Raw genomic sequence first — 9,866 nt, forward strand, 5'->3', positions numbered from 1 at the left:
CAACTCAAAGTTTCTTGCAAAAAATTTATTTCAAATTATACCGGTAGCCTACGTTGTTTTTGCCGTTACAAGTTTTGGTAAGTCTAAAAAAACCTTTCATAAAAAAGACCTTTCGTAAAAAAAGATCTTTCGTAAAAAAAGACCTTTCGTATGCTTGAGAGTTATTTAGTTTGAGTCAGAAGGTTTCAAGTTTTTTATTTATTTCCTGTCTTTCTTAACTAGTTTTCTATCAGCTTTCGGTTGCGCCGAAATTTCTCACTTCGAGCATTGGATCAACAAACATGACGTCATGAAGAAATTGACGTATTTAAACTACTGTGTAATGGTGCCTTTACAGTTCACGCATCACGACCAGGGTCGAACGTCTTCAGTTTTTCACAGATGCTCGATCACAAACAGGTTAGCTTTACACATGCTATTTCAGTTTGCCCGATCTCTTTTTTATTAGTAACATTCTATTAAATGGCTTCTACTCTAACGGTAATCTTCGTATATCAGTTGGTCATGCGTAAACCTCATTTCGTGTAAGAAGCACAATTGGGTTACTGGCAGTTACGGGAACGTACAACTAATTACTCATGAGGTGGTCATACGATTGAATTGCCCCGTGTGAAAGTATAATACCGATTAGTACCCTAATTGCGTTATATCTTGCTGTTAGCACAAGTTGCCATACGTATTCTCTGTGGTAAACACCAGCATCTGAAAAACATGCCTAGTGCGACACTCACTCATGCGTAACGAAAAACAAGGTTGCGCATCTCAGGTTTTCGTTTTTTTCGTAGCATTTGAAATTATAGTCTTGAAATTATGTCTGCTCTCTCACTAATGGAACGATTTTGTTAACAACGATTATTCATCAATCGAAAGGAAAATGTTTTTGAAACAAAACAATAAAAATACAGGCCTTTTTTTGGCACTTCTGGTAAAAGGCAAAAAATCCCTTTTAAAAATATGTTGTTGTGAAAAACAATGAATCACTTAAAATCGTGTCTATATAAGCAGCGCTATACTTCAACTCAGACAACAGTTTTCCTCACAATAATAAAGAAGATTAAAGATGAAGTTGGCTCTTCTTTCAGTTATACTTTGTCTGCTTTTCACCGCGTCCACGATTTCTGGTCAAAATCCTGGACTTCAATTGAGACTCACAACCAACGGGATCAATTTTGGTGAGTTTTACTGAGCTTTCTGTCTTGCATTTATCGCGTGGCTGGTTTGCCAGTCCGGAACGGTAGAAAGTATGAGTTTGACGTAAATCACAAAATCCGAAGGTTTTACAAAGAAGAAATTTAAATTATGCTTTACTTGGTCCATAGACGCTATATATACAATATGAGTAGGTTAGTTTAATACGTTGTTATATCAAAATGTGTCTACGTACGTATTGGTAAGTCTTCAACATTTTCCTTTTAGATTTTTCTTCACAAAAGTGGTTTTCTTTATATCTACTTTGTTTTTTTACACCGTTTGTTTTATTCCCTTTTAGCGAAAAACATCGCTCTTGAATTTTTGCATGACGTCATAAGCAAACTTAAGTTGCCCGATTCCAGCGGAGACAACTTTGCAATCAGCAAGTAAGCGAAGCGAGCAATAAAAAATAAGTAATTTTGTAGACTGCACGCTAAACGTATCACTTATGTTCGAAGTAATTTCGACAACGGTCTTCTGATTTTGAAGAGAAGTGTTTTAATGAACTTTAGAAAATTTGTGGGAAGTATATATCATATTTTTATAATAATCTTGCTTTTTTCACAGTGTGAAAATTACATCTTTCACCCTGGGTGCCACCACAGTTACCACGAGATCTCCAAATCTTTTCAAAGTTGGAGTGAAGGGGGCAGGAGCATCTGCTACTGGAGATTGGAGAGCTTGGAAGAAAATAGTGTTGTAAGTTTAAATTATAAATACGAACATATCTCGCCACAACGAAGCTTTTGCGCCATTTGGCAGCATGAAAAGGTTCGATAGTGTTTTAAAACTGCTGGATAGGTTACAACAGCAACAAATCTAACATATAAGTAAAGTTTAAATTTTTCGACTTTAATTTGATTAAATTTTTGTATGTGTGCCAGTATATATATGTTTTTACAGTTTTAAAGTCCGTGCATCTGGTTCAGCTCGAGTGTCTGCCAACATTGATCTCGATCAAACGATCGGTCTTGGGAGAAGATCCGACAAACCTGCGGTAAGAAAACGAAAATCGAATTTTCGCTTTAATGTAATTCAGTAACGTGGACGTAAAATTACTTTTTTTTATTACTATCTTTTAATAGTTGAAATGAAATACTGAATTAAGCATTTATACACACATTGAAATGCGCAAATTACAGCTATGTTTATAGCTATAATTGGCATAATATCAAAGTATCATAATTGTCATTGATGCATCTTCGAAAATTGCACCAAATTGCAAGTGACATTAAAATTTACTTTGCAGTTTACGGTTGGAGCATGCAGCGCTAAGATTGCTAATTTTAACGTCAAACTAAAAGGAGGAAACTTCATCACGACATTTATATACAACATCATTCTGCGCTTCTTTGAAGGAAAAATACGACGAGAACTTGAAGAAAAGGTCAATATTTAACAACCTTCATAGCTTGGTGCTGCAAAATATTTGGTGAAAGCGTTTTAGTATATTTCGGTACAGGCTGCATTGATCAATTGTCTGTTTGCTGTAGATTTGCCCCGAAGTAACTGAAGCCTTGGCGAAACAAACCAAAAAAATTTCAACAGAGTTTAAAAGTAAGTTTGTTAGCTTTAAAAATGATAAAAGTTGCGGCTTTTAAAGTGGTATTTAATAATTTTTTTACAAATATTTGGTCGTGTTGCAGCTGACTTTCCGCTGGTATTTGGAACCAAAGTTAATCTTGGTCTCGTCTCCAACCCAGCGGTGACAAGCAACAGTATCACACTCGCCCTCAGAGGTCGCTGTTTTCCAAGCACCATGTCTTCCTTAAGGTCAGTTGATGTCTTTTCTTTTATACTTTAAAGCACCAAATTATGAGCAAGCATCTTGTTTCAAACAACCTTTAATAAAAATGACAAATTTCAGTTTTCCATTTAATCCACCAACGGTTCCTGTTATCACTACAACGTCACAGATGGTTCGAATTTCGATCAGTCCTTACGTCATGAACACTTTGCTTTATTCGATATGGAAAAGCAATGTATTGAAGAAAACTTTTACGCAGCAACAGGTTAGACTGGGCTTGGTTAAACGTTACAGTTCAATTTATTTTTGATTTGTATGAAATATACTTTTTAACTAACTTATAATGCAATAATGCAGGTAGCGGGGGCCGTGAAAACTACCTTACGAGCAAATGTCTTGGCACCATTCTTTTCTACGCTCGCTTCATATGGCAATCAGTAAGTTACCACTTTTACTACACTAGAATGGACACTACTTTTTAAGAAAAGCATCTGCCAAAGAAATAGATTAGTTATGATTGGAATAACATTGTTCATTATTTAGACCTTTGCAAGCTGAAGTTCGAGCAAGTCAAGCACCAAGAGCACAGTTTACTGCAACTGGAATTCAAATATCCGGCAAATTTGATATAATTGCTGGACCTTCAAGCGCACCACAGGCTGCAACCATCAGTACTGTGAGTATAATTGTTCAATGGTTGGACCTAGTGCTTACTGGCTTTAATAAAAATTACAAATGTTTTAGAACGTTGACTTCACGGCTCAACCTCATCTCACTAATGGCGTCATTTCCGCCTCCATTTCAAACGTACGTGTCGTCATCACCAACGCCGGTGCACTTCCGGATCAGGTTATCAACGTGATCAATCAACTTATCAAAGTGTTCTTGTCAGCTCAAATACTTCCAGCAGTTAACGGTAAGGGAATGTTTGAAACGTAAAACTTGTATCATATTCTTCAAGCGTAGGAGATGGCATTAAAACTTGCATTTTACTGCCAGTAGGCTACCTCTGCTGTAGATCGCTCTATTTTGTTATTTGACAATATAAACCGTTCCGCCAATACGAATTTGTTCGGTACTGACACTAATGATGCCATTATGTCGTGACAGATGTAACAGGAGCAGGATTCAAACTTCCCACTTTCTATGGTTATTCTTCCTATGGAGCCACTATCACCACTAAAACGGTGAGAGAGGTCGTTAGTTTCTTGAAAATAGAAAGCTGCGATAGGCTAATTTCGTTATAAATTTGAGCTACGTTTATTGTAGGCCTAAGCCTGAAGTTACTTCTCTGAAGTAACTAATTTACTTCATATTTTACAGAAAGGCTTGGAGATTGGTTCAAACTTTAGAAAAACTCCTCCTAAAACGACGCGTCGGCCCCCTTCGACCAGGTTCCCACTGCCCGTAGACTGCGACCCTCGCAGACAGAACTGGCGTCTTTTCAACAGACCAAGACGGTTATGTCCTTTATAATGAAAAGAAACTTCCAGCTAAACTTCAAGTCAGTTGAGACACGGGTTCCTGTTGAACTTGATACACAAATATTTTGAGATTTCTCAGATTTAAAACTACATGTCTAATTGTTACTGTTATGGATATAATATGGCCTTTGTATTAGTTTTGTTTCCAAGTGTGTTTCACCTTCCGTGCGAACTTAATATCTCAAGTGCTTGAAAACGTTGGTTACTGTTTAAACGCGTTGCTTCACATACTTTTGAAAAAGAGGTTCCCAAAATTTTTATTTCAACTTAGATTCGTAGCTACCTGCACTCAAATAGAACTTGCCTTTGGATTTTGTCTCTGGTGCTGTGCAATGTACATGTTCAGTATTTTTGCCGTAATTTTTCATTGTTGTAAAATGACGAGTCAGTGTCATTGTTAAAATCCTCCTTTAATCGCCAGTTTCGACACTTACGTTTGATACGTGTGATTACAAGCATACGCAAAGATCATTATTGCATACTGCAGTAGTGTGTATAATAAATAAAAGGTACTATTGGAAAAATTGGAGTGGACATAGTTGAAAAGCGCTGGAACGCTTGAAACTGTCAGACCCCTCACCTAGCCTGTTTCAGCCAAATATATTGTCCGTTAAAAGATTTAGATTTTTTGTCACGTCTCCTCAAAATCTTCATCGTCATCTAATTCCAGATCGTCTAAATCTTCGAATAAGGACTCATCAACTTCTACGGCTTCTTGTTCACCTTCCAGTAGTTCCGCATCATCTATTTCCACTTTCATTTGTTGGAAGACTTCTTTTCCTAAAAAGGTTAAACCGTTTTGTCAAAAACTGCATCATTGTCAATGTGTCCAATTTTTATCAAAAATGTCCGAGAAACCATTTTATTCCCACAGAAAGGTTTTCAGCTAAATTTAAAATTTATTTCTTCAGATCTTTTGGAAATTTGTGATATGAAAGATAAACCTGAAAGTTTGCTTGTCTTCTTTTCATTTTGCATTTTTTGTTTTTCAATTTCAGCCATTTCTTCGTCAAACTTAGATTTCCATGCAAGGAAATTTGCCACAGTTACTGGAGTACCTCGACATTTTTTCTGAAAAACATAACTTTGATAGAAAAATTCACATGTAAACATAATGAGAGCAAAATGTACTTCTATATACACTAAAAGGCATTTAATTAACATCACACATATGCACAGATGAAACGCAAGTCTGTCAAATTCAATCTAGGGGTCTTGGTCTGCTTTTGGGTAACTAGACGTTTCTGGGGTTTGCAAGAACTTGCATCCTTTTAACATGTATTTTTAGAAAATAAAAAGGAGTAAATTTTTCCGATTAACGAATTAACCAATTTTGCAACTGTAATACTACGCTGGTAGAGCATCTTACACTGCAGTCACGATACTGAAATATGTGTGACGGTGAATGAATCTACCTAATGCATATTTTTTACAAAGAAGCGCTGAAAAATGTTTTACACTTTTGCCATTCAACTACTAGCTTAGAAATGTTTAACATATAAGTCTTCCTCATTTTTTTTAGTAATACTTGTTTCACAATTGCACAGATACAATCACAAGTCGGGATTGCATAAGCTTTGAGAATCAACTTTCACAACTTGGTTGTCATATTATATTGGATTTATCGTAAGTGGTTATGATACAGAGTACTGCAGGTTGAAAACTATCGTTCTAACACTAAATGATAGGCTAACATGTACTGCCAATTACTTATTATTAACTTTTAACTTTAACCAAACAAAACAAATGTACATCAATTGTTTTCATTTATTATTATTATTACCACCACAAATAAAGTAACATATGCTAGAACAGGTGTTGGCAACCTTTGGCATTAAGAGCCATTTAACACCGTTTACACCAAACTAAAACCTACTCGAAGCTGCCAAAACTGTTTTTGTGATGTTACACTGCAAATATATTACAGTGTTATAAACATGGCAGCTTTGCAAGAAAAGCGTTATATCATATTGGAAAACTAGCCAGTTAACAGATATGGACAAAAAGTTCAAACTAAATGGTCGTTATTTATTCTTAGTCTTTATTTTTCCTGAAGGAACTGGCTTAACTCTAAGGCCAGGACAGAAAGATAAAAGTGCGGATAGCCGCGAGTTGCCGGCCTATGTACTAGAGCTACATAAGCATGTTTTTTTTGCACTGGAAACCCTTGCAAGTGGAGAGAAACATTACCTTAACTTGGTGTCATGACCTTTAAACTTTTACCTCGTCAGCTTCTTTTTCCTCTCTCTCTTTTCTTTCAGCCTCATGTTTTATCCTCTCTAAAATGTCATCCTTCATCACATTCAAGTGTTCTTGCACAGCTGAGACTATGGTAAATATCATCGCCATTCCCAGATTTTCTTCAATCTACAGTAGTTGCAAGCAAACACACCATAAACATTAGGTTAAAACATAAAAGTTATGCGGGTAGCTTCTAAAACAACGGCATAAGCCAGAAGAGTAAAAGCACAACTAAAATTTTCAGTACCAAAAAGTGATGTTACATGTGAAACAGGACCCCGATACTTGCCTGATCATTTATTATATTGTTTAGTTTTTCTTCGTAACCGTCATCTTCAAATCCGTCAAGCCCAACAACTTCAAATATTGGGGCTTCCTCTGGATATTTCTGGGTGTACGTGAATTGGAGGGTAACGCTGAAGCTCTCTACATCATCCTCATCAGCTCCTTCCTCTGTTCCGACGGATATTGAAAAGCAGTGAGGCTTATCCGAGACACCTGCACAGGAAATAATAATAATCATTGTTAATCTAATTAGAAAGAATAAACTATTGAATTGACCATATTTTTATTCTAGGGATGGTAATCCCCTAAAAAAATCCCATGAACGTTCACAAATCCCTAACATCGAGGAGAATTTGATGAAATGAAATATAAACTTAAGCAAAGTGTAGGGTGTGGTAAGGACTTCTAACTTTTCCTTGACATATTGTGGTTTAAGATAAACAGCAGGTTAACAAGAGATAACATTTAAACCATTACATTTCATTAAAAATGATTACATGTTAAGGTTTAACACAGCATAGTTGTTAGGTTAGCAAAGTGCAATAACTTGGACCGATCTCAGCTATTTTAAAGCTGACTGCACTATGTCACCTCTATCTCCTCACACGATTACTTTTCTCTTTTTCTCGTCTCCTCCACTTTTCCTCCTCACACACTTTAACCGATTTTTTGCATTGAGCTGTAAGCTACTAAGATATCTCCTTGTCATGTCCTAACTCAACATAACGGTGAGAAAACTATGATTAAAGCTGATGGATGCAACGCTGTTCCTATTGACTCGATAAAAATATTGGAATACTCAATTAACTATCCACATTGTGCATAGTTTATTCAGAATCAGATATGCAAATGACTTTGTTGGGTTATTTTTCTTCTATATATATTTATATGACAGAACTGTTTATGTTGTTAAATAAACAACTAGCTGTTTTGCCAGTTTGATTAACTTCCAATATAAGTCAGTAACGAATGCTTTTCCACCCCAATGTTATGTAAGAATTTGCAACATTATACAAAAAAACTATAAAAAGAATATGTCTTTCAGACTCATAGTCTAGCATAACGACCAAACTCCAAAAATTGAATGGTCAAAATGTTTGCTCTGCCATGAAAAATTCACTAGACTATGAAACAAAAATTAATGATTAAAACATAAAGCAATGCCACTCACTGAACATGCATTCATCCAGATTATAAAGGACAAAAGGTAAAATTAAATCATATTTTGCTTAAATTTCTTGAAAGTTTTTGCAACTAATCCGAAAAATAAACAACAGAATTATGGGAAATAATTTCTGTTTGAGAAAAGAATGAAGAGAAAGTGAGGATAAAAAAGAAAAAAATTGTGAGTGTAGGTTTGGCAAGGTCGACGTCAAAATAGCACGCTGAAATCAGTGTATAGTGCATGCGCTCTGAATGTACGCTATATGTATAAAGTCTTTGCTGGTAAGATAGGCGTCGTCTACATCTGATAAGCATTCAGCAATAACCAAAACGTGGTGCTAAAAATTGTGATGTGCTGGTTGGAAAGTTTATTTTCATTGCGCTGAATGAATATACCAACAAATGTAATACAGTAGAATTCGCCTATAGTGACTTTGGTTATAGTGACACTTCGCCTATAGTGACACCTGTTGCAAAGTCCCGTTTGCAAACCATATGTTTTGCATAGAAATGACTTCGCCTATAGTGACTTCGTGTATAAGAACACTTTGCTTACAGTGACACCACATTTCTGTCCCTTGGGCTCAAAAATTTCTGTATAAGGACACTCGTTAGTTTGTGATGCAATAATATATACTTTATCCATGCGCAAGCAAGATGATAGAAAAGGTTTATGAGCAGGCTTCATAATTGTGATGTAATAAAAGCGTAGGCTACTGTGGCTGCTAGGCTAGTTCCAGGCTTTTGTTCTTGTGAGTTGTGATCTCAGTTCTCTCCGCATAAGCCAGGTTGATTGTCATTGTATAGTTTATCGATCTAGCATCTAGCCCTTTGAGGAAAACAATGTAAAATACCTCGTATATAACGGATATCGCATATAACGGACAAATTTCGCTGGTCCCGACTGGTCCGTTATATGCGAGTTCTACTGTAGTCATCTGCGGCCATTTTACCTTGACTTCGTCTATAGTGACACTTCGCTTATAGTGACACTTTTTCCGCGGTCCTTTCAGGTGTCAATATAGGCGAATTCTACTGTACCAAAATTTGTGCCATGCCATGATGTGATACTTTTAATATAAAATATAGGACAAAACAGCAATTTTATGCCAGTAAATTGGTGCATCGGCTGACTAGGGTAAGGCTGCAAAGTTTGTAGGCTAAAGCACTTCACTAACTTAGCATTTTCGTAGACATGTATACAATCTCAGATTTTATGTAAAAGATTCAATTTAATACTGATCAAAGAAACAAGAAAAATACAAATAAAAAGCCTAGAATTTACACCTTTTCCTTATTATATATCAAGCCACACACATACCAAACGTATAAGCTATAACAACAAATAGAAAATATCCATATGGTTCAACATACTTGTAAATGAATCTGGATAAATTGATTCTAACGCTTCGATCTCATCTCGTTGTTCCTCCTCATAATCAGTCATTGTTGTAAAGACAATAACTGCGCAGACGTATTACAACTTATAATATCCCTTTTATAGGCAACTCTTTCGAAAAAATATGAAATTTAGTTAGCCTATTTTTAGTATTTTGGAAGAAACTTAGAAGAGAGTCAAACGTACATCTTTGGCAGTTTAGCTTAGCTTATCTCTTTTTTAGGGCCGGACAAGTGTTGAGAAATCCCCTATAACGAAAACATTCTACCGAAAATTACCACAAACAAATTCGATAATTAGGTAAATTTTTCAGATACATAACATTCATATATTATCATAGGACATTCACAATTTT

The 9,866-nt window shown here is 35.8% G+C and overlaps 2 protein-coding genes across 2 annotated transcripts; one reads left to right on the forward strand and one right to left on the reverse strand.

The window, feature by feature from the left end:
• The first annotated feature begins 970 nt into the window (after window positions 1-970).
• Window positions 971-4,816, forward strand: LOC143470126 (bactericidal permeability-increasing protein-like). Its single transcript, XM_076968033.1, has 13 exons — window positions 971-1,172; window positions 1,490-1,577; window positions 1,759-1,890; window positions 2,095-2,188; window positions 2,441-2,578; window positions 2,685-2,748; window positions 2,838-2,964; window positions 3,059-3,203; window positions 3,296-3,375; window positions 3,482-3,614; window positions 3,683-3,854; window positions 4,049-4,125; window positions 4,262-4,816. The coding sequence occupies exons 1-13, from the start codon at window positions 1,061-1,063 to the stop codon at window positions 4,412-4,414; spliced, it is 1,515 nt and encodes a 504-aa protein (XP_076824148.1). The 5' UTR covers window positions 971-1,060; the 3' UTR covers window positions 4,415-4,816.
• LOC143470127 (RWD domain-containing protein 1-like) lies at window positions 4,814-9,708 on the reverse strand. Its single transcript, XM_076968034.1, has 5 exons — window positions 9,487-9,708; window positions 6,953-7,161; window positions 6,646-6,789; window positions 5,367-5,493; window positions 4,814-5,202 (listed from the first exon to the last, which is right to left on the reverse strand). Exons 1-5 carry the CDS (start codon window positions 9,557-9,559, stop codon window positions 5,054-5,056), a joined length of 702 nt encoding a protein of 233 aa, XP_076824149.1. The 5' UTR covers window positions 9,560-9,708; the 3' UTR covers window positions 4,814-5,053.
• Between the last annotated feature and the right edge of the window lie 158 nt (window positions 9,709-9,866).

Source organism: Clavelina lepadiformis, chromosome 9 (assembly GCF_947623445.1).
Source record: "Clavelina lepadiformis chromosome 9, kaClaLepa1.1, whole genome shotgun sequence".
Lineage (NCBI taxonomy): Eukaryota > Metazoa > Chordata > Ascidiacea > Aplousobranchia > Clavelinidae > Clavelina > Clavelina lepadiformis.

What these genes read in the sequence shown, in the direction of transcription:
- LOC143470126 (XM_076968033.1), top strand. Translation starts at nt 1,061, where the DNA reads ATGAAGTTGGCTCTTCTTTCAGTTATACTTTGTCTGCTTTTCACCGCG. An exon ending in AATTTCAACAGAGTTTAAAA is followed by an intron (nt 2,749 to 2,837) that starts GTAAGTTTGTTA and finishes GTCGTGTTGCAG; the next exon opens with CTGACTTTCCGCTGGTATTT. An exon ending in CTCGCTTCATATGGCAATCA is followed by an intron (nt 3,376 to 3,481) that starts GTAAGTTACCAC and finishes TTCATTATTTAG; the next exon opens with ACCTTTGCAAGCTGAAGTTC.
- LOC143470127 (XM_076968034.1), bottom strand. Translation starts at nt 9,559, where the DNA reads ATGACTGATTATGAGGAGGAACAACGAGATGAGATCGAAGCGTTAGAA. An exon ending in TTATCCAGATTCATTTACAA is followed by an intron (nt 7,162 to 9,486) that starts GTATGTTGAACC and finishes TTTCCTGTGCAG; the next exon opens with GTGTCTCGGATAAGCCTCAC. An exon ending in AGGAAAAAGAAGCTGACGAG is followed by an intron (nt 5,494 to 6,645) that starts GTAAAAGTTTAA and finishes TATGTTTTTCAG; the next exon opens with AAAAAATGTCGAGGTACTCC.